This window comes from Panthera pardus, unplaced genomic scaffold (genome assembly GCF_024362965.1).
Source record: "Panthera pardus isolate Hobbes unplaced genomic scaffold, ASM2436296v1 HiC_scaffold_17, whole genome shotgun sequence".
In the NCBI taxonomy this organism is placed as follows: Eukaryota; Metazoa; Chordata; class Mammalia; order Carnivora; family Felidae; genus Panthera; species Panthera pardus.
The window spans coordinates 47208458-47233327 of NW_026526732.1; the positions used below are offsets into that span (position 1 = coordinate 47208458).

The following is a 24870-nucleotide window of genomic DNA, read 5'->3' on the forward strand; positions in this document are numbered from 1 at the left end:
GAGAATGATCTATTCCAGCACCCGAGATTTTCACAATCACTGCATATATATTATTTTGAATCGTAATCTCGTTGACACTTGAGCCTAAACTTTATTGTTCAATCTAATCATTCTTTTCTCAAAACGAAGTAGCTAGCTATTCATCCTAACACTGCTCTCCAAGGAAGGCCTTCTGGAGGTCAAAAAAGAACAAAAAAAAAAAATCACTTTTCTTATATTAAAAAAAAGCGCCACGATAGTTTTCTCTCCAACAGGAATAATTATTATTGATTTACAGTGTAATAGCAGCAAACAGCTTTGGTGATTGGTTAAATGTCTTCACTTCACTGGGGCCATTAATCAATCTTAGCGGCTATTTATTGCTTAGCAGACTACCACGCAATAAAGACGAGCCTGAAATCAACTCCCATAGTAGCTTTGACAGGCAAAAATTAATATTTAATGCTGCATTACTAGCTGACTTGAAATTGGGTCTCTGCTGTGTAGCTGGTCAGCTGCAACCAGCGTAGCCATGGAGTGCTCTAAGCATCCTTCACCTGCAGAGGCTCCTGATGTACCGTGGTTTTTCAGGTCTTGTGGGTAGTCTGATTTGGCAATGATTCGAGTGTCCTGCATTTCACAAATCTGATGGCTACCAAAGCATTAGAGTGGAAACATATTGTGTATATAAATTGCCTGAATGGCGACTATTATCACTGGAAACTTAATGAATCAGATTATGTTGAGAGTGTGGTGGGAAGAATCCCACTATATCCATATTTGACCATAGGCCAAACTAAATTTAACAAGAAGAAAGTCCTTCATTATGGTTTGGGTGCCTCTTTTATTCTCAGCTCCATTTTGCCACTATGATTCGAAATTTTAATCCTCTTTGATTATGTAGATAATTCCAATTCCAATGATAGGGATGGAATTGAGGAAGTACAGAAGATCATGATGGAAATGAGAATAGGTCATTTTTCTCTATTCTTCCTCAGTAAGTCCTTGCCCCTTCCTCTCCTCAGTCTGTGAAAAAAATACAGTTGATCTATTTGGTTTTTCCTAGAATATGCTTATTACTAATAATTACAAATAATGGCCTACAGTCATTGAACATATATGTTCCTGTTATTGCAATTTCCTGATAATGATTTTACGGTATCAGTAGGGTTATTAGCCATGTTATACAGATGAAGAAGTGAAGTTTGGAGATGTTTGGTAACTCGCTGAAGATTACCCAGTGAGCTAGGATTTGACCAGAATCTGGAGTTGAATCAAGCCTGTGTTCTGAACTTCTAGACTCTCAGGGGAATACCAAAGGCTAGACTGCCTAAATGGTTTATGTGAAATGATCTGCAAGTCACATGGAACTCGTCTTGACTTCGTATTAATAAATAAGTCAGACTGCTATTTTAGAATGTCAAAGCTTATCCATGCCTGGGTTCAAATATCAGTTGTGAAGTCTTCATCATGAGATACTGATGAATGGGACAGTCTCTTTGAGCATCAGTGGAAATGATATTTGCACTATCCATAGTGAATACTGAGATATGAAATGACAGTATTCCTTCGATTACAGCAATGCCTCTGATACATCATATCTTTAAAAATAATGAAAGATTTTTGAAAATTATCGGTAAAGTGTAAACTCCAGGTATCCTTCCTCTTCTTAGATTTTGTTATTAACTACGTGGCACTTTGCAAGGTAAGAGTTGAACCATTAAAATACAATTTAATTGTAGGCGAGTCTTCAAAATAGGTCCCAATACTTCTCCCTTATCATTTGGTTAATCTATTAAGAGTCTGACTTATGGAAGTATTAACATAGGAGAAAATGTTGAAGATCAATTTCAAGTTAGACATAAAAGACTAGTGCAAAAAAACACTCAGTTTTGGGTGTAGCCCTTGAATATTTTCTATTTGGCCTATACCATATGTCCCTACAGAATTAAGGACATAAATATGGCAGAATGTCATGGCTTCAGGATTGTTATCCAGCTGTTCCCACAGTGGGTACCAAGGACAGGGCAGCTATCAGTCTTCCCTGGATCCTGGACCCAAAAGCTCTGGCTGCAGTAATTAACCATTCAGTGTCCTCCAGCATTCATGTTAATAGAATGCCTTCTTTTCGTGCTCTTAATTTGCTTGCCTTGTTTTATCAGTTAGACTGCCAGTCTCTCCTTTTTCCTTCATTTCTCATATGGACCTGAATCAACCTCTCCTCACCTACAGGTCATAACACATAAATTACACACCCTTGATGCACCAACACATCAGTTATTAGGTTGCCCTGGGTGGACTGATTCTCTTCTTTGATAAATCTGAAGATTTGTGACACCAATGCTCTTATTTTACTGAGAAGCAGGAAGCAATCTTGGTGATTCCCACCAGACTGCTGTGAGGATAGGAATGCCTCAATAACAGAAAGTGATTTCCTCCTCTTCTTGTTTCAGGTTCAATGGATCCAAATGACTTCCTGAGGGAGGCACAGATAATGAAGAACCTAAGACATCCAAAGCTTATCCAGCTTTATGCTGTTTGCACTTTAGAAGATCCAATTTATATTATTACAGAGTTGATGAGACATGGAAGTCTGCAGGAATATCTCCAAAGTAAGCTAAAGACTTAATAAAAGGAAGAAAGGAGGGATTTAGTTTAACTAGTCCTATAAATGTCAATTTAGCAAGCCTTCTATAACCCAAAGGATATTTACTATGTGTATATCTGTGAGAATGAATGGCTCAACTAGTTTTTAATAGGAAATATACCGTGTGCTCAAAGGGAGGGAAAATATTTATGTAGTGAAGAACAAATTGTTCGCAACAGACATATCAGAGTACGTAAATGTAATGTAGAAAATTGAAGAATAGGTGTTTGGCGTGATGCTTTGTTTCCTGCAATAACTAATGGAACATTATCAGTCACGGGCCAATTTGTTCTATGGCTCAGAATTAGGGAACATGGGATACTTTTGGGGAAAGAGAGGGAGAGGTACCCTCATTCTTTTTCCTTTGCCAGTGTTAACATCATACTTGTTGGTGTTTAATATACTTCCACTGCTAGGCAGCATTAGAAATTTCAGACTAAAAAGCAGAAATATACAATTGCTTTATTTCTACATCTGCTTCCTGTAGTCAGAGAAGACTTAAGGGCATTGTGAAATTTTGATGTTTATTGCAAATGAATAATTTAATAAGCAACAATATAATGAGTATTAAAATGAGATGTTCAAAGTAGTGGAGATCAAGTACTGAGAGAATAATTCATGCTTAAAAAAAGAGACTTTTTCTATTGCTTTCCTGAAATGTCAGAGTGGGATTGATAGAACGTGCAGAGGTAAAGGGAGGTGAGAATAATGTAACAAAGATATTAGAAAGATAAGAGTATTCTCTGATTTCAGGGTGACTTGTGAAGCTGGCGGTATTAAATTGCAAAACTGGGGAAGAACAAAGGACCTGGGCCTGTTAAATGCTGTTAAAAATTATGCCTAGCTCCTTTGCATAAGGATTTCAAATTTAACAGTATCAGAATATGTTAGCCACCGTGGAAAAACTAACCTCAGCCATTGCCCCCTTTGCCTTATTCCCTGGGACAAAAGTACAGTCATTATCTTGGGTCCATCTTTAACAAAAATGATTTGTCAAGGGCACAGTTTCAAGTCTAATACTCAATTCTCAGTCTTCAGACCTGTTAGCATTTATTTCAATGGACACTCTTTCCCTTTGGAAATACCTCTTCATTTGGCCTCCAGGACACTTCACTCAATGGCTTTTCCTCCTATCTTTTTTGTTGGTTCTTCTCCCATCTGTGTGATTTCTCTTATCTCTCAGACCTCTTGGAATTTTGTAACATCACCAGTTACTTGCTAAGCACAGTCAGTTTCAATGTTAAATATTTATGTATCAAAGACTCCTGAAACTACATCCCTCCATTACTTCAGAATCATAAATCCAACTGCTTTCTTGACTACTCTACTTGAACCGTTCTCTGGATAACATAGGTATGATGCAGCAACACTCCCCTCTCCCAAATCCCAGAGGCACTTATTTCTTGCTCATGCTATGTGTGCAAAATAGATTGGTTGGTCGCTCAGGTGTTTTGATCATCTTGGCAGGGAAAGGGATGGGACTAATCCCATTCTGGCTCTTCGAGTTCCAACCAGGAGATGCAGAGATAACTTCTGTGCCCTTTTTCATTTGGTCAAATCAAGTCAAAAGGAATAGGGAAGTACAATTCTTTAAAGTGGTTGCAAGGAGGAAAAAAAATGTTTGTGAAAAGCTGGAATTTTCTACTCCAGGTGTCTATTAAAAAGTCTCAAAACAGCCATGTCCAAAACTGATCTTATGTATCCCCAGTAATCTGCTACTCTTGTGGTCTTCCCGTCTTTGACAATGTCAACACTCAGGCCTAATCTCTTGATCATCTGTACTTCTCACAGTTTCTATCTAACTAATCTGAAAACCCCATTGGCTTCTTTCCAAATATATCCAAGATTTTGTCACCTCTCAGCACTCCTACCCTGGTCTAAGCTGAATCAACTCCTTCCTGGATTAGGCAACAGTCTCTTAAATGGTCTCCCTTGTTTAGTTCTTGCTCCCTTCAGTCTCCACTCAACACAGGAGGTGGAGAGAGCCTGTTAAAAGGTAAATCAGATTGTGTTCCCCCCTCAGCTCAAAGCCTTCTGTGACTCACTGGTTTTCTCTATATAACCCATAAGGTCCTACATGGCCCAGCTTTCCATTACCTCACTGACCACATCTCTCCCAGTGTCTCCCTTGTTCAGTCTGTGTCAGCTGCACTGTCCTTTGCTGCTCTTCATATCTTCCAGGTGCGCTTTGCTTCAGGCCCTTCGTGCTTTTTCCATCCTCTATCTGAATTCCACCCCCCTCCCATTACTTACCCATGTACTCATTTCCTCACTTCTGAAAAGTCTTTCCTCAGACATTCCCATTACAGTGAGTCTTTCAATGGTCAACCTCTGAATTCTAAAATTTAATCTCCCTCTTCTGTCTCTTTGTATTCCTCTTTTCTGCTTTTTTGTTTTCCTTTTTCTTAGCTGTTAATCATCATATAGTGCATTGCTTTTTTAAAGAAGTTTATTTATTTATTTTGAGAGAGAGAGAAACAGTGCACGAGTTGGGGAGGGGCAGAGAGAGAGAGGGAGAGAAAGAGAATCCCAAGTAGGCTCTTCACTGCCAGCGTAGAGCATAATGTGGGGTTTGAACTCACAAACTGTGAGATCATGACCTAAGCCGAAGTCAAGAGCCAGATGATTGGGGCACCTGGGTGGCTCAATTGATTAAGCATCCAACTTCAGCTCAGGTCATGATCTCACAATTCATGGGTTTGAGCCTCACATCGGGCTCTGCACTGCAGAGTGTGCTTGGGATTTTCTTTCTCCTCCTCTCTCTCAAAATAAATAAACTTAAAAAAAAAAAGAGCCAGATGCTGAACTGAGTCACCCAGGCATCCCAATGCATGACTTTTTAATATGGCTTATTGTCAGCATCTTCTCAAATACAACTCCCTGAGGACAGAGATTTTTCTTTATTTTAATGATAGAAGAGTGTCAGGCACATAGAAAGTGTGCTCTGATTATGTGTTGACCGAATAAATGAAAAAAAAAATTAATGGATAGATTAACTGGGGCTATTCTAAACCTAATATGATCAGGACTTGGGGTTGAGCTTGTCTTGAGACTCTTGGTGTCAGCTTGACAAGATCCACTTATTAATTACGAACTCCTCTGGCACTGAGAATTTTTGTGGTTTGTTAATGTGTTTTACTCAGGGGTGAGCACAAACCCTGTCATATTCTGGATTGGGCTATCAGGGTCAAGTTTACCAAGGCCTTCATTTGCTAAGATACTTAGTAGCCATGAGAAATAATGAAGAGATGCTCATTACAGACAATCCCTTCCCAATCAAGAGGGCTTAAATTCAACAAAGTGATCTTAAAATGAATCTGCCACGTTTAAACAGCCCATCATGATACATATTATAAGCTGAAAGACTCAAGTGATGGAACATAGTTGAAAATATTTTCTTGTTGCGGATGTAAATTGTCACAGAATTGTGAACCTTTATATCAGTTTTGACAGCTGACTGTTGCATTAGAAGTGTGTTCTGAGGTTCCCCTGGGAAGTTCCTAGGCCATTCTACTCTTTCAGGGTAGAAAATATGTTAGTACTCGATTTCCTTCACTATTGTGCTGGTCAGTGAAAACTTTATATCCACTGTAATAGAATTAGATGTTGAATTTGATAGCTGAAATGACATACATAGTTTTCTATGGAACCATCTTTGTAGACCCTAAGCTTGGCTGAATATTTTTTTTGTAATAAATTTCTCCAAAATAGAAGAGGCTTACCAAAAAACTTTAGCATTGAGGGTAATTGATGTCCAGTATTTCCTGCTGAAATTTAAAGAGAATAAATATCTGCATTTTTTTTTTTTGCATATATACATACTGTTTAAAATAAATCAAGCTCCAGCATCTTGTTCATCATTCTCATGGACCGTTCACTAAAGTGGACTGAGGTAGACAGGAGCGTTTTTACTAAGATACCCTTCAGCTGACTACAACTGTAGCCCCAACATTCAGGTCCTCAGGAATCATGTGTAACGTAGGTTTTAGGGAGGAGTATAGAATAGTTTTTAAGAGCATGAGATTTCAACCTCAAACATGCCTGAACTTGAATCGCCACTCTACAACTTATTACCTGTTCTTCTAAGTAGCAGAAACTCCTATGAAAGGGGGCAAATAGTAATAACACTTACTTCATGTAGCTGTGAGTATAAAATGAGGTGATGTACTAAAAAACCAAATGAGACAGTGGTAGGAGAGGTGCATATATTTACAATTTATTTTTCTAAAAAAAACCCACACTGTGTAGTACTTACTATATGCCAGGCATTTTTGTAAATGTTGTACAAATATTAACTTAGTTCTTTCCTCTAACGACCTGATGAAATGAGTATTATTATTATTATCATTTCTATTTGATAGTGGAAGAAACTGAAGGATGGACAAGTTTATAACTTATCCAAGGTGGTTGAACCAGAATTCAAACCCAGGAAATCTGGCTCCGTAGTCCATGCTTTTAACCGTGTGCATAGCACTGACATTATTTTCTTAACATGAACCTGTATTCGTTATCTATCGTGCACAAAAAATTACCCAAAACTTAGTGGCTTAAGTCAGCAAGCATTTATTATCTTACATTTTCTGTGGTCAGGAATCCAGGTGCAGCTGAGCTGGGTCTTCTACCTCGGGGTTTCTTACAAGGCTGCAGTCAAGGTCTTGGCAGGTGCTTCAGTTATCTGAAGGCTCTAGGGGAAGTTGATCTATTTCCAGGCTCACTCAGGTGATTGTTGGCAGGAGTTGGCTTCTCCAGGGCTGTTGGATTGAGGAAGTCAGTTCCTTGCTGGTTGTTGGCAGGAAGCTACCCTATGTTCCTTGGTACATGGACCTCTCCATAGGGCAACTTTCGCCATGACAGTTGGCTTCATCAGACTGAGCAAGTGAGAGAGCAAGAGAGAGGAGAGTTCTTGCAAGATGAAGCCATAGTCTTTTATAACTTATCTTGGAAGCGATACCCCATCATTTTGGTCATATTTTATTGGTTAAAAGTGACTCAGTAGTCCAGACCACATTAAACGGAAGGGAATGTCACAGAAGCCCAAATACCAGGAGGTAGAGAATATTAGAGGCCATTTTAGAAACTGTCTACCACTTGGCCTAGGACTAGTCACCAGTTTATCTTGGCTTTTTCACATTTCTTTTCGTATCGAGTTAATTTGATATCAAAAGGCATAGCTATTTTGGCTGTCATGGCAGCAATGCTTTGCCATTATGCTGCACACTAAGTTATGTTTTGTTGTTTTGCTTACATCTCATTTTACACTGAAGAATCAATGTTAGCTGCTATAACATACAATTCAAAAAATTTAGTGATGTGACAAAGATATGCATTTAAAAAAATTTAAATCCAAGTTGGTAAACATATAGTATAATAATGGTTTCAGAAATAGAATTCAGGGATCCATTATTTACATATAACACCCAGCGTTCATCCCAACAAGTGGCGTCTTTAATGCCCATTACCCATTTAGCCCATCCCCCTACTCAACACCCCGCCAGCAACCCTGTTTGTTCTCTTATGGTTTGTCTCCCTCTCTGTTTGTATCTTGTTTTTGCTTCCTTTCCCCTGTGTTCATCTGTTGTTTCTTAAATTCCACATGAGTGAAATCCTATATTTGTCTTGCTCTGACTTGCTTAGCGTAATACCCTCTAGTTCCATCCACGTCATTGCAAATGGCAAGATTTCATTCTTTTTGATCACCAACTAATATTTCATTGTGTATATATATATATATATGCCACATCTTCTTTTTTTTTCCCAACGTTTTTTATTTATTTTTGGGACAGAGAGAGACAGAGCATGAACGGGGGAGGGGCAGAGAGAGAGGGAGACACAGAATCGGAAACAGGCTCCAGGCTCCGAGCCATCAGCCCAGAGCCTGACTCGGGGCTCGAACTCATGGACCGCGAGATCGTGACCTGGCTGAAGTCGGACGCTTAACTGACTGCGCCACCCAGGCGCCCCTGTCACATCTTCTTTATCCATTCATCAGTCAATGGACATTTGGGCTCTCCCTGTAATTTGGCTATTGTTGATAGTGCTGCTATAAACATGGGGGTGCATGTGCCCCTTTGAAACAGCACACCTGTATCCCTTGGATAAATGCCTAGTAGTGCAATTGCTGGGTCATAGGGTAGTTCTATTTTTAATTTTTTGAGGAACGTCCATACTGTTTTCCAGAGTGGCTACACCAGTTTACATTCTCACCAACAGTGCAAAAGGGTTCCTCTTTCTCTGCATCCTCACCAGCATCTGTTGTTTCTTGAGTTGTTAATTTTAGCCATCCTGACAGGTGTGAGATGGTATCTCATTGTGGTTTAGATTTGTACTTCCCTGATGATGAGTGATGTTGAGCATTTTTTCATGTGTCAGTTGGCCATCTGGATGTCTTCTTTGGAAAAGTGTCTATTCATCTCTTTTGTCCATTTTTCACTGCACTATTTGTTTTTTGGGTGTTGAGCTTGATAAGTTCTTTATAGATTTCGGATACTAGCCCTTAATCTGATATGTCATTTGCAAATATCTTCTCCCATTCCGTTGGTTGCCTTTTAGTTTTGCTGATTGTTTCCTTTGCTGTGTAGAATTTTTTTATCTTGATGAGGTCCCAATAGTTCATCTTTGCTTTTGTTTCCCTTGCCTCTGGAGACACGTCAAGTAAGAAGTTGCTGTGGCCGAGATCAAGGAGGCTGTTGCCTGTTTTGTCCTCTAGGATTTAAAAAATAAAAAAAATTTTTTTTCTTTTTTTGAGAGAGACAGAAAGTGACAGAGCATACATGGGGGGAGGGGCAGAGAGGGAGACACAGAATCTGAAGCAGGCTCCAGGCTCTGAGCTGTCAGCACAGAACCTGACACAGGGCTTGAGCCCATGAACCATGAGATCATGACCTGAACTAAAGTCGGACATTAAACTGATGGAGCCACCCAGGCGCCCGCCTCCTCTAGGGTTTTGATGGCTTCCTGTCTTATGGTTAGGTCTTTCATCCATTTTGAGTTTATTTGTGTGTGTGGTGTAAGAAAGTGGTCCAGGTTCATTCTGCACATTGCCGTAAAAATATGCATTTTTGATATGCATCACACTGCTCTTCTGAGTGGCACTCCTTAGATGGTGACATAGGGATTTAGACTCCTTTCATCATGTGGCTCTGCCATTTCAAAATGTATTTCTTCTAGCTACAAAACTGCGGGAGATTTTAAGGATTAGGCCTGTAAGTGACGGACATCCTCTCTTGCACGCATTGCAGTGCACGGAACTAGTGGCATGATCCAATTTAACTGCTAGGGAAGATGGGGAATATAGTCCTCTGTGTTTGCCCAGGAAGAAGAGGACAAATGGATCAGTGAGAAGTTAGTTTCACCGCATATCCTATTTAAATATACTGCTTGCAGGGGTGCCTGGGTGGCTCATTTATTTAAGCATCTGACTCTTGATTTCAGCCCAGGTCGTGATCTCATGGTTGTGGAATTGAGCCCCACGTTGGGCTCCATGGTGAGTGTGGAGCCTGCTTAAGATTCTCTCTCTGTCTTCCTCTACCCCTCTCTCTCATTTGCGCGTGCTCTCTCTCTCTCTCTCTAAAAAATAAAATAAAATAAAAATAAATAAAAAAAATATGCTGCTTGCATTAAAAAATAAACATGTATTTACCGACACATACACATACACACGCTGTGCTTAGGTCTTCACCGTTAAAAAAAAATCTCCTCAACTCTGTTTATTTCATTTTTTATTGAAAAGATAGCATACATTATGGAAAGAGCACACATCATAGGGCATAATTTATCATTACTTAAGAGTGAGCAAGTAAATAATGGTATAGCCACTGCATAAATCAAGAGTGAGAACATGGCTAGCACTCCAGAAACTCCCTAAGTCCCATATCATTGACAGCCGTTCACAGTCATGAATTTCTTGATAATCACTTTCCCATGATTCACACTTTCCTCTGCCAACTGCCAACTCTTTTGTTGTCTTCCTTTCTTGACTAGGGTTTGGAAGTTGACATCTCCTTCTGCTGTCTCCATGTCCTCAGTTTCTGTTCTGCCCTCAACCCCTTGTCCCCCATCTCCAGTGAAGTTGTTCATCCTGTCACTAAGGCATTCAGTTCTTACCTTGCTGGACTTACTTGTGGAATTTGGCAACGGTGGTGACCTTCTCAAAACCTTTGACTGTTAGGGTGTTCTCTTCTGGTTCTTCTTTCATTCTTTTAACTGATTCCTCTCAGTTTTCGTGCAGATTTATCTTCCTCTGCCCACCCTAAATGTTGATGTTTCTCATGATTCTGTCACTTCCCAGCAGTCTCGCCCACTTTTAATGTTTAACTCCTACTCATCAACTGTGATTGTTAAGTTGACATCTTTAGCTGCGTGCTCTCTCCTTAGCTCCAGACCCTTGTGCATGTCTTCATTTAGACATTTCCGTTTGAGTAATCCATATGTATCTCTACCGTGACAAAGCTTAAACTGTTTAATTCCATTTAGGCAGCAGCAATGAGAATAAAAACAGGTAGGGTTTACCTGGTTCTTTCTAGGTGCCAGGCTCTGCTTTAAGTGCCTTACATGTATTAACTCATTTTAACAACCAATACCATAAGGTAATTACAATTACCACAACATAGATGGAAACACTGAGGCACAGGAGTGTTAAGCGGCTTGCCTAAGGTTAGGAAGAAATGTGAGCCCTGTGAAAGCCCTGATCCAGATTCTGGTACTCTAACTTCAAGCCAGTTTTCCAACACCTGAGCTATAGTTGCCTCTCAAGTCAGAAGTTGTGCCTAAGACTCTTGACCATGAATCCAACACACTTTTGGTAATATTTGGCTTATTCGGTCAGGGATGATGATAGTTTGGATTTATATGAGACCTTTTAATTCTCCAGAAATCTGAAGACATCTACTAACCAGTAGAGCAGCTAAACAGTATCCAGGATGGCTGACCGCATTGCACAAAGTCCCCACATAGTAAAACTAACCTCTCTACTAATGGCCAAACTGACTCTCCTGCATAATTTTCTGATTATGAGTAGTGGGAGAAACTGTGTCTATCAAAGGCGTGTCCATGCCTGGAGAGATGAGCAAACCATCTCTAGGATTAACAGGCTTAAAAAGGGAAATGAAAAAAGTGCATCAAGCTTAATGAAGTACAAATGTAACACACACATTTTATAACTACTGATAGAGTCTTCATTTTTGTTACTGAACTGATTTCTAAGAACAATATGATGGAAGAATGAGAAATTTTCATTGGCTCAGCCATGCAAATTAGTATTATTTTATAGCGTCAAGGACTAAAACAAACTGTGCAATGTTTGAAGGAAATCTGGAGGCAACCAAGTAAATAATTTCCATGAAGAGATGAGTCAGTGGTGCGTGCTATGGAAAATGACAATACCTGGACCCTTTCAGGTATTTATAGCTGTGTTTGAATCATGTGATACTGCTGTTTCTTTCTCAGTGTAGTGTTCCTTTAGGGGAGGGAGGGCCACAGCCTTGGAATGTGTTTGGACTTTGAAAATTGTTGCCCTTCACAGGAAATGAATACTTTGTATTATGTTTCTTGCTCAACAGATCCGGTGCTCTGGCACTTAAGCCCACTGGTAGCTCATTCATCGTCATTCTCAGAATTCACTTTAATAATTCAAATGTTCTCCAAAGTAAACCTTTGACTTTCTCTTATTGCTCAGATGATGCTGGAACAAAAATCCACCTGACCCAGCAGGTAGACATGGCAGCACAGGTTGCCTCTGGAATGGCTTATTTGGAGTCCCAGAACTACATCCATAGAGATCTGGCTGCCAGAAATGTCCTTGTTGGTGAACATAATATCTACAAAGTTGCAGATTTTGGACTTGCAAGGGTTTTTAAGGTGAATTTTGTTTGGTTCTATTTAGGTTTTGTCATGGGTTAAAAGACTAACAACATACTAGTAGTCTAATAGATTTGCTGTTATTCTTCAAAATAATCTTTGTCCAAGTTGTGTGGTCCACAATCTTTGTCCACAGTTGTGTGGTAGCCTAAAGCCTTACAGATAAACTACCTGCTGTTTCTATTTCTTCACCAAGGAGAAAAAAACAGAGAAAATGATGCCCACCCAGATGGGAAAGTATGTGATTAAGTTTGTGGCTGAATTAATGATCCATTTTTCAGTACCAGTAAGCCTCTGGTTGTCTGTCTCTGTTTTCCTTACAAAAGGCATCACATTTTCTATAGTTACCCCATCCCCCTTTGCTTACTTTATGCCAACTAAAATTTCATGCTGCCAGAATTCTTCAGTAATCATTGGCTTTTTAATTCTGCCCCTCCCCTCATTTCATGACATCAGGCCAAAAGAAACTTATATAAGAGATATAGTATTAGGTGTTTTTCTCCTCATTTTCAATTTCTACATTGTGCCCTAAAAATATGGATGTGGAACATGAAACACAACATATAAGTGATTCTTTTTTGATCTTCATGAATTCATCATCTCTTTTCTTGATAAATTAATTAGAACCCCAGTGAGTTGATATATTAATTTAAATCATTTGGATCCTACTTTTCAGTATTAGAAAGTGGTAATGTGGTAATTATTAAACTCGGCTCTTCAATACCAGCAGTAAGTTTGAAAACAGACAGGCTTTGCTTTCATTATTTTTTTGTTGTTCTTTTTTTATTTGCTGAAGACCAGTTGCTAAATACCATCACACATGAATTCTCTCAAGTGTAGTAGAGTGCTCCTGCCAATGCTATTTTTAGCACATAGTAGGCCCTTATATGACATTGCATTAATAACTTCTCATAGATTCCTCAGTCTTATAAGCCAGATTTGGAATTTGCTACTGTAATCATCAATTGACCTAAGCTCATTTTGAATCTTTTCCCACTAAATTTTAATGTGAAGCAGGTTACAGATCAATGAGGGTAGAAAAAAAAAAAATATATATATATATATCACTGGAATGTGGCTTGATTCCTAAATGCATTAACAGGTAGATAATGAAGACATCTATGAATCCAAACACGAAGTAAAGCTGCCAGTGAAGTGGACTGCACCTGAAGCCATTCGTGCTAATAAATTCAGCATTAAGTCCGATGTGTGGTCATTTGGAATCCTTCTTTATGAAATCATTACTTATGGCAAAATACCTTATAGTGGTGAGTAATTAATCCTGAAATGGGCCTTTCTGCTGCAGGTCACTTACTTAGGTGTGACTTTAACTGCTTTGGCCAGGCTTAGCGGGCAGAGTTATGAGGCTGACCACACCATGTGCCTGTGGGAGCATAATAGATAAAATTTGATGATGATGATTTGCATTAATGAGGTGGTTTATTGCCTCTGTATCCTTTGCTCTTAAATTGCAGTCTTATAGACATTATTTGCTGCAAGATTTAGTTTAATCTCTGCAGTCTGGGAAGGGGATGGTAGACCTCATAGTCTCACCAAGGAAATCAGTTTGCTTTGTAATCAGGAGTATAATTATCTCTGAATTTAAGACCCTGATCTTTAACTTGTCTTTTGTTGGTCCCATTCTGTATTATTTAGGCATGACAGGTGCTCAGGTAATCCAGTTGTTGGGTCAAAACTACAGACTCCCTCAACCACCTAACTGTCCACAAGAATTCTACAACATCATGTTGGAATGCTGGAATGCAGAGCCTAAAGAACGGCCAACCTTTGAGACATTGCAATGGAAACTTGAAGACTATTATGAAACAGAATTTTCATATTCAGAGGCAAATAACTTCGTAAGATGAACACGGAAAGGAACATTAAATAATGAAGTAGCAAAAAAGTTCAATAATCAGTCCAGAAATAAAGCTTATTAATCAACTGTGAAAAGAGCTTACCTTGACACATTCAAGTGATAGGGTCAACTTGGCCATGTATTATGAAAAAGATTATATGTTCATTTTATCGACTGGCCCACACTGCTGGACAGTCTATGATGATATTTTATCACTGTCTGGCAAAATCAAGCACACTAAATCCAGTTATTTTTCTTTTTTAAAAATACTTACATTTGTATTTATTGTTTGAATCACCTATCAAGAGGATCAACAGATGATAGTCAATTTTTACTCAGTGACTGTTGTAGCATTTTCCTGTTTACTGATTAAAGTGGTTATTCATTATTCCTCGGTTTGCTGAATCCCATCAGGATGTTATTATGAAGGAATCTGATTGCTTTGCTGCACAGCAGGACCTGTGCTTTGAGATTTTTTTTTTCTCTTTTAAAATATCCTGTAACTACAATGATGGTAAAGCCATGTTAGATGACTTGATTGTACTTGGAGTAATTGCACATATTTTTTTTTCCTATGCATAAAATAATGAAGCAGCTGTTGAGAAAAAGAATTAAAATTTCTCATATTTTGTAGAAGGAAATCATGGGATTTTTCTTTACCTCAGTATGTGTCATCTGAGAATCATCTACGTTAGTTTTAATCTCCTAATGTTAAGAATCAGATTGCAAGGCAGATGAGTTATTATCTCTGGAAATAGGTGAGAAACATCTAATAGCCCGCGAAATCGAGAAATGAGTATAAAATAGTTTAGGAAAATGAGAAGAGAGTAGTAGGATTGCTATAGCTTGGGTTTCTGAATAATTTTTTAAAAATGGGCCTATGACATATAGGCTGGAGTTTTAAATTGACTACAATATAGGTCAAGCTTGGTTTTAGATCTAGAGGCTAGAAATAATGTCTGACCTTGGTTATGAAACTGTATTTTTGTCTGGTAAGACAAATGGGTTTTTACTCATCTTAAATGGCATTAACCTTTGTAAGAATGTTACTGTCTTCTTAAGCAATGGGTGTATCAAATTTTGTGCTTCATTAGATGATGAGGGAGGGTTCTCAAAGGTAGTTTCAAAATCAAGGAGATATACAAAGATCTTCTGCCATAAAGTAATATGAATGAAACAAGCCATGAGGAAACAGAAGATTTCGAGTATATTTTCTCATCTTTAAAGCAGAAGAGGAGCATATTTAAACCATCACAGAAACCCACATTCAAAGTGGATGAAGCACTATGTGTGAGCTCCGACTGGAAGGCTGGAGGTAGAGAGGGCTCTAGGTACCTGACCGCTAGCACTTTAGCGATGTTGACAGGACTCATGTTATTCCCATCCTCTCCTGTGTCACCAGCGTTGTCCTCATTCTCATAGTCACAGATGGCTTGGTAGCAGCTGGGGCTCCCTGCTCTTTTCTCCTCATCCAGAAAATGGGAAATATCTCTCTATGCATTTTTAGCGTGCATAAAAACCATTCTTTTTATGTTCAGGCAAATCGGGGTCATATGCCCTTCCCTGGATGAATGATAGACTTAACGTAAATGTTATGTGCTGATTGGCTTGGCAGAAGTTGTGCCACTCAAGCTGGGAATGTGACCATTTTTTCTGGAGACAAGTTGGGAGGTTGACTTATCTGAATAAAATTAGATGCTGGGTAGGTATCCATTAAGGAGAAAATCCCCTGAGATTTAAGTAGGTGTATATACAGACATTCAAACTTCTCTGACTAAAATGGGTCATGTAGAGCTAACAATAATAGAGACTTTTGACTTTTTTATAAATAGAAAATAGTTGTAAGCTAAGGTCAGCACTAATTATTTAAATCAATTGACTATGTATAAGACAACTTTATTTAAAGTCAGAGTCTAATTGTGAAAATTCAACTACTATATAATTTGTCTTATATAAATTTCTAAGTAAGATCTGATTTTGAAACATATAAAGAAGGTTATCCTCTCATTTTAATAACACCTGAAACCCATTTTACTTACTACATTTGATTCTTAGAGACATTTATGTTCAAGGTTCTGTCAAAGCAATCTATTATTCTTGTTTTTGCCTGATGGATCATAGAGAAAAATAATGGATTCAGTTATGAGAAGCAGTAATAGATTTTTTTTAAGCTGACATAAATTTCTTTTCCTGTATAGAATAAAAAGATCAGGAAAAGATAAGTTGAATTTTCCTACAATGAGCCAGTTCTTGTTAAATTTACCTCCCATAAATTGTAGCAAAGCACTTTCTATGTAATGTTTTATTTATGTAATTCAGTTATTTGGAGGTGGTGGTGAGGGATGTGAGTACATCATTTCATGTGGTATTTCAAATCTCCTTTGACAAAAGCCTAAGAATTTTTGCAATAGGAAAAATTCAAAATTCCATTAAACGTCTTTTAAGAAGGTTAGAAAGGAAATAGGTTTACATTACCTTAGGTCAAAAGAGGCACAGAATGGATTCCTAATAGTTGTGGAACCTGAATATTGTATCATCAAAAAAAAGTAAAATCAAAGTGACCAGCAATCTACAAACTGGGCTGTGGGGGAGTCTTAAAGGACACTGAAGAACAAGTGTGGGGAAGTTATCAGGCTAGGCCAACTCACAACATGTACTCACAACACATGTCTGCATGGGACTACATGGGTCAACTCAACCACAAGGGGCCTACACTCTTTTGATTCTCTGATGGCCCAGAGGGAACCCTTGCCCTTGGAAGGATGCCATAATGTCACACAGCTAGAGCTTCCTTGAGGAAGCAGGGCCCAGCTGGTGATCCATGGCTTTGTCAAACATATGCCCTATCTGCAATAAGGTTTCTCATAGTCTGGTTGAGCATATGGTTTCTGGACCAAAAGCCTGTCTTATAGTGTGTTTGTGATGACTTTTTAGGACTCTTTGCAAAGACACATTATGTGAACTGGAATGGTGATAATGTAGGTACTTACTCAAATTGTGTTATTGTGTTCTCCCGTTGGAAAAGTCCACTCTTAAAAAAAAATAATAAATGAGGTTTATACCTGGATATTGGAATTGCCTGTGGGCTCATCTGGAGATGTTTTTGTATTTCCTTGGCATCATTATGGAGAAGTTCCGGTCTATAGTCTCCAACATGATCCAAAATTTTAGTGTTGTAGGATTAAAAAAAAAAAAAGCTGGTGGGAAGCTTGGTGAAGAGAGAATACTTATAAATCTTTTAAATCCGTGGCTCCAGCAATATTTTAATTTTCATAGTGTCATCTTTTTACTGCCTACACTGCCCCATTAAACTCCTTAAGATTCTTCCTTTTTTATATTAAGGAAGTGGTGGTAAATCTCTTAAATTATTTATTATATTTAGACATAAATTGAAGAATAAAAATAGCACACAAATTCTGAATATCAGAGCCTGTTACAAGTTTAACTTCAGTCTGCACTCAGATGGTACTGTCTACATAGGAGTTATAAGATTAAGTTATAAGGAAAGAAACACCCAATTATTTCCATTTTCTCTTCTTGCCTGGGTAGTTTATCTGTTAGTCATCTGAAGTAACAGACTTCAATGTAACATCTTTTTCATCCTCATGGAAAATAATTGGCTCTTCCAGAAAAGGGTAACAAATCTCAAACATACGTTAAGGATCTAGTTATGTATATTTCTGTGCAGGGGATTCAAGTCATATAACATAATAGCCCTGAAATCATATGTTAGGGAAAAATGGTTAAAAGCAACTAAAATTGCTTGGCTTGGAAGAAGCTAAACGTTGTCTTGTAATAATTCTCTGAGATTTTAGAACAGAGCTTATGTTGTACTATATGTGAAAGGTAAAGTTGTTTGATATTAAGCAAATCACATTTAACTTTTATGGTCCACACAATTTCAGAGCAAAGGATACTATGGCTTTTAATTGTTTTTCAAAATCTGCATTTAATAATAGATTCAGAAAGTGGTAAACAAAGCCGATTAGCCCGATTCTATACTTTGAAGGTGCCACTGTGAGGTATTTGTCTCTAAAGAAATGAGTATTTCTGTATTATACCCTTTAATAATACTTATATTGCACAATTACATGTGAGTGTATTTATACATGATTCATTTATGTATGCAACAAGAAGGATAAAAAAGACTTCTTTTAGCAGTGCCTGACTGGTTGAGTCAGTAGAGCATGCAACTCTTGACCTCAGGGTCATGAGTTCAACCCCCACATTGGGCATGGAACCTATTTAAAAAGAAAAGAAAAATTAAAAAAAAAAATACCTTCTTTTAATTGTGCCACTTGTTACAATGCCGTTACTTATCTTGATTCAAATGCAACTAATTTTTTTTAAATTTCTATTTCTCTGTTCTTTAAAATATTAAGGCAAAGGCTTTTCTTGAAAATATATTTTAATCTAAGTGTTCTATCTTTATTTACACTGGAAATGACTATTATTTTTTTTAAATGTTTATTTTATTTCTTTTGAGAGAGAGAGAGAGAGTGTGAGCGGGAAAGGACAGAGAGAGAGGGTGAGAGAGAATCCCAAGAAGGCTCTAGGCTGTCAGTGCAGAGCCTCACGTGGGGCTTGAACTCACCAACTGTGAGATCAAGACCTGAGCCAAAATGGAGAGTGGGAAGCTTACCGACTGAACCACCCATGCACCCCTGTAACTGATTATTTTTAACTTGACTTTTAAAAATTGACTTCACTGTTTCAGAGGTCAAGCTGGTTGTGGACCCATGACATAAATTTAATGTGTTTTATAGTATTTAAAATGTTTCCTCAGTCGGCTGCATTAAAAGAGCTTACGTTTATATGATGGGGAAAGTAAGTCTATGAATCTAGGAAATAGACCTTGCTTATGCCACATACTCACTGCAGGTCAGCTGCTTCATGTGACCTTTGTCAGAGACTCAGGCTGACGGAGAGGCCCCCAGCTCTGACGCTGTCAGCTGTACTGGCAGTGGAAATGAGAGCCCTGGTGGGTCTCATGTTGGCAATCGAATCCTTGTACCCAGAAGATACACTTGTCACTTCTGTTCACAACTAACTCATTGACCATAATCACATGGCTTCACCGAGACACAGGGCATATTGGATGTGTCATCCTACCATGTATCCAGAGACAGAACACCAGAAATACTCAGTAAGCAGCACTAATCACTGTCATACCACAAAAGAACATCAAGCAAATTTTACATGGTACTGAGTGGTAAAAGGCCATGTATTCTTATTTACCCATTCCCTTAATTATTTTACTCATTCAATAAGCAAATGTAGATTGCCAATGAGTAACAGACATTGGGCTACATAACTGAATAAAACTGTGAACAAGAGAGAAATAGACCCTGCTTTCTCTAAGGTTACAATCTATCAGGGGAGACAGATTGGAGTATGTGACTCTCAGCTCACAAATCTATGTGCACAATTTACCTTCCTATTTTCTCCCTGAGAATAAACTTATTGTCTGAAAGCTCCTGTCCCATATCCATTCTCTCGCTGCTCCTTAATAGAAGAACCTGTTTTCTTGGAGGCCAGCTAAAAGATTACATTTCTTAGACTTTTCTGTAGCTAAGGGTTACCAAGGAGATGTAAGAGAAGATTGCTCAGAAGGACTTCTAGGAAGAGTCCATGAGAAGTGGAGAGACAACTGCCATGAGCTCTTTCTTGTCTTTCCCTCTTTTGACCACTTTAGGCCTAAAATTCAGTAACCATCTTAGATCATGAAGAAACCTTATAGTTGGGTCTGAGTAGGGTCTGGGTTCTTGATAAGAGTGCAGCTGCCATACCTGCCTTGGATGGCTGACCTCAGAAATTCTACTATAGGAGAGAAAAATAAGCCAACATTATGCTGTTTAAGCAATTCTTATTTCCAATTTCTCTTTCTAGATATTGAGACAGCCAATTTCTGAATGGCACATTGTCTACTGAAAACCTCCATTCTACCAGGTATTCTACCAGGAAAATAACTTTTTTAAAAAAAAATTTACTGGTTTATTTATTTTTGACACAGAGAGAAAGAGAGTGAGCATGAGTGGGGGAGGGGCAGAGAGAGAGGGAGACACAGAATCTAAAGCAGGCTCCAGGCTCTGAGCTGTCAGCACAGAGCCCGATGTGGGACTCAAACTCACAGACCACGAGATTATGACCTTAGCTGAAGTCGGATGCTCAACTTCTGGGCCACCCTGGCGTCCCAAGGAAAATAACTTCTTAGTCCGTTCTTTCTTTCTTTCTTAAGTTTATTTATTTTGGGGGGTGGGGGAGAGAGAGAGAGTGCAAGTAGGGAAGGGGCAGAGAAAGAGGGAAAGAGAGAATCCCAAGCAGGCTCTGCACTGTCAGTGCAGAGCCCGAGGAGGGGCTCGATCCCACAACCTGTGAGATCATGACCTAGCCAAAATCAAGAGTCAGATGCTTAACCAACTGAGCCATCCATGTGCCCATCCTGCTATTTCTAGGAGTTTTTCCTAAGTACTGGGTGCTTATGATATGTTAAGGTTTTGGAGGAGTTGGAATTGTCTAGTGCTGGTATCAGGTTATCTCTTGTCTACGTGGCCATCCCCTGTAATGTCTTTCCTCTCATCTGAAGTGATGTCTTGGTCTTAGCTCTTTCTCATCTATTTTCATGTTCTTCCTGGGTCCAAAAGAAGCATTTGACCCATCTTTCCATTTGCTTCCACCTCCGGGAGCTGTTCTCTCTTGAGCCAAGACATGTGTCAGGAAGTACTCCAACGCTTTCCTCCTTTCTGGGCTCTACTTGGGAATACTTCTCCCGTATTCCCCCTCCTCACATATCAGAATAGGGTCCTACAAACCTCACGTATATCGTACATCCCTTTGGCTCCATTCTTCCCCTGTCCTTGGAATCTTTTGTCTTTTAAGGTAGTAGAGTTGGATGGGGTGGACCAGAAGGCCGATTGCTTTCAAAAGCCTTGGATTTTAAAAGAAAAGAATTTGACCTTGTTTTCCACTGTAATAATCTTTTTCTTAGATAATAAGTGCCTCATGGTCTAGTTGCCTGATATGGGAGGACCAAAATATAATAGAAAGGGGCGCCTGGGTGGCTCAGTCGGTTGAGCGTCCGACTTTGGCTCAGGTCATGATCTCATGGTTTGCGGGTTCAGGCCCCTCCTCGGCTCTGCTGACAGCTCAGAGCCTGGAGACTGCTTCAGATTTTGTGTCTTCCTCTCTCTCTGCCCCTTCTTCCCTCATACTCTGTCTGTCTCTCTCTCAAAAATAAATAAACATTAAAAAAGTATATAAATAAAAGAAAATACCTGGGAAAAACATCAATCAATATCTTAAAGTAGTATCTTGCCACACATGGAAATTCAACAAAAATTACACAAGTAATTACTCAACTGTGGTTGTGCTGAGTATCATTAAGGAGAAATGTGGGGTGCTGTGGCAGTGAATAAAACACATCCCCATCACTAGATCTGGGGGGGGGGGAATGCAGAACATGATGTTTTACTGCGCTCTCAAAGACAAGAAGGTGTTTGCTAGCTCCAGGGGAAAGGTAGGCACAGCAAAGACAAAGAGCACAGGACAACTGAAGAACTAAAAGAAATCAAGTTTGCCTGGAGTATATGGAATGAGGGGGAAAGATGCAATTTACGGCTGGCCTGGAAAGTTCAGTTCCAATAATGGGGGCTGTGTAGTCCAAGTTAATAATATTATTATTAATCCTAATGGGCAGATGTTGAAACTTTTAAATTGACAGCATGACCTAATTTTGATTTTTAAAATATTCTTTTCACCAGCATATGGAGAATGGATATGAGGGACAATTTAGGAGGTCCGATTGTACAGGAGAGAGACGATAGTGAGTCAGATGAGCGGATGGCAGGAGATCTAGAAAACTGAACACATGGGAGACATTTGGAGGTTGAACCAACAGTTCCTTATAACTGGTTATGCGGGTGAAGAATAACTGGGTCTCAAGGATGACCTCATGTGTCCTCTAGGAGCAACTATATATGGAACAGTGGAAAAGAAGCAGTTTAGGGGAACAATGATCATAGAAGCTGGTGAGCTGATGAGTTGTCATGAAACACCCAACTTGAGATATTAATTGAAGAGTTGAATATTTGTACCTGGAGCTCAGAAGTGACGTATGAAGCCAAACGTAAGTTGAAGACGACTTGTTACAAGGAATCCATGCAAAGGTAGGGAACCACTCAGGAAGAGAGCAGAGCATGAGAAAAAAAGAGGACTAGTTCAGAGGAGATGGGGCATTTGAATTTGGGTGGAGGGCACCTGGGTGGCTCAGGCGGTTGGGCGACCGACTCTTGATTTCTGCTCAGGTCATGATCTTGAGATTCATGGTATCGAGTGCTGTGTGGGGCTCTGCACTGACAGCACGAGGCCTGCTTGGGATTCTCTCTCTCCCTCTCTCTCTCTGCACCTCCCCTCTCTAAAAATAAATAAATAAACATAAAAAAATTTTTTGGGCAAAGAAAAAGGAACCAGAGAAGTGGATGGGAAATCAGGAGAGTTTTATCACAGAAAGTCAAGAATTAAGGAGTGCCAATCTACTGAATGTTTATGAGAGCTCGGAGAAGAGGGAAAGTGAAAGTTTCCATTAGGTTTTAGAAACACAGTTGTCCTTAGAAAGTGTAGTTTCACTGGAGAAGTGGTATCAAAAGTGGGACTGTAGTGGGCTGAGGCACAAGCATGAGATGGGTGAGGACATTTAGGGCCTGGATGGTTTTTCTCCATAGGGGAGTGTGCATACAGGAGGAGAAGTGAATGTGGGATTCAGAGGCGGGTGTGTGCAATTCCAAAAGTCAGCTCTTGGAGACTAGATCTTATTTGAATGCTGTTAGGATGGTTTTTGGAGGTTATTTTAGGAGTAGGAGTATGTAGGAGCAGGAGTAGGGTAGTACGTAGTGTGGGAACATGTTGCAACTCAAATAATTCTGAAAGAATAACTCTGGCCTTGCTCACTGAATTTGTGTGCATTATATAATATGGATATTTAGTTGTTAAGCTAAATATCTTTACCTTAAGGGAATTAAGTTCTGGAATGTAGTAAAAATATTTTTGAATGGATACATCTCTTATGCCAGAACCACTTAACTTTGTTTTCATGAAGATTTCATGATGAAATTTTCTTACTTGTTTCCCCAAGATTGATTTAGTTTGCTAATATTCTGTGAGTAGATAGAAGGCTTTTCTTTGGAAACGTAAGTTTTAACTGGATTAGAGAAACAAACAAACAAAAAGAAAGAAAGAAAGAAAGAAAAATTCAAGTAATCCCAAGAAAATATCTATTCATTTTCCTTGGATATGAATGTTTGGTCTAATTGTTCAAAATGAAACACTATGGCTCATTGCAAATGAATTATGAAATCCATTTCAGAGCACGGTACAATAATGTCAAGGAGGTGATAAGAAGCTGGAGTTTTAATATTTCAGGGGGAGGACATTTGAACCACCCCAAAGAATATAATCATAAGAAAGAATAAAAGGAAAAGTGAAAGAAAAATAAAATAAAGGAAGCCAAGGCTGTTTTAAGAAAACATGCCATCAAAATCTTAAGAGAAATGTTTCTTCATTTATCTTGCTAATCAGCTTATGAATAATGCAGAAATGTACTTATTTGGCTTTAAAATATCCTTAGTTCAAACCCTAAGTTTTGGGACTTGAGTCAGACAGACGTGATTTTGCAATAAAATCTTTTTTAGGCATTATCTTCATCAACCTATTTTCATAAAACTGCAGAATTTTAGAGCTGGTAGGCACCTTGGAGATCATATAGCTGGTCTCGCAGGAGTTCTTTCCTTCTTTTGAAATGAAAACTCAGAAGCAAAAATAATAAAAAGCAAGGGGTATTTAATCATTCGAGAGATAGTTTTCTTCAAATGAAACTGCTTCTTAGACTCTTTAAATCCTTGCAGAATTATTTGCAAATCTTCAAGAAAAGACTTGGCATAAATAAAATTGCCTCAAGTTAATTGCCTTTCCCCTGTATTTTAGAGAAACTTATAGCTCTTAATTTAGAGAAAAACCAAAGATAAAATTCAAGATCTGATTTTGTGGCTGCATATTAAAAATATTTTAAAGCTTGCAAGATGTGCAATGTTGCACAAATGGGAATGGGTGCCAACATCAAGTAATAGCAGAAATCAAAGCAACAGGATAAATGAAGTACACAAGTTCTCAAGCTGACCAGCAGATGGGGGCCCAGCTTGCTGCCGAAGAGCTATGGTTGGGGAGGAAGGGGAAGAAAAGAAAAGAACCTTAAAAATAGTCTAAATTCTCATCTAATATTTAATTTGTATGAAAAAAATAGTAGAGGTAGCTCACTTGATCATAGGTACCTAGGCTCAGACCTGCAATGAAGACATTGACTGTGGATTATAACACAGTGCCCCACAGTTTCAGAGAACTGCACAATTATGCAGTTCACTCCTCCCCAAACTGCTAATTATCAAAATAACTTTGACTGCTCACCAAAATAGACTTAATAGCAAAGTAAAGAGCCCTCATGCCTCAACAATAGGCATATTGTTACTAATACGAAAAGTAA

General features: G+C 38.8%; 1 protein-coding gene across 1 annotated transcript in view; it reads left to right on the forward strand.

Annotated features, from left to right (window-relative positions):
- The window catches only part of FRK (fyn related Src family tyrosine kinase), a 107774-nt gene extending 90368 nt beyond the window's left edge, over positions 1–17406 (forward strand). The window contains exons 5-8 of the mRNA XM_053904552.1: positions 2433–2591; positions 12300–12481; positions 13584–13749; positions 14138–17406. Of these exons, the coding sequence (XP_053760527.1) occupies positions 2433–2591; positions 12300–12481; positions 13584–13749; positions 14138–14349 (719 nt within the window). The 3' untranslated portion in view covers positions 14350–17406. The remainder of the gene's footprint in view (positions 1–2432; positions 2592–12299; positions 12482–13583; positions 13750–14137) is intronic.
- Positions 17407–24870: the final 7464 nt, after the last annotated feature.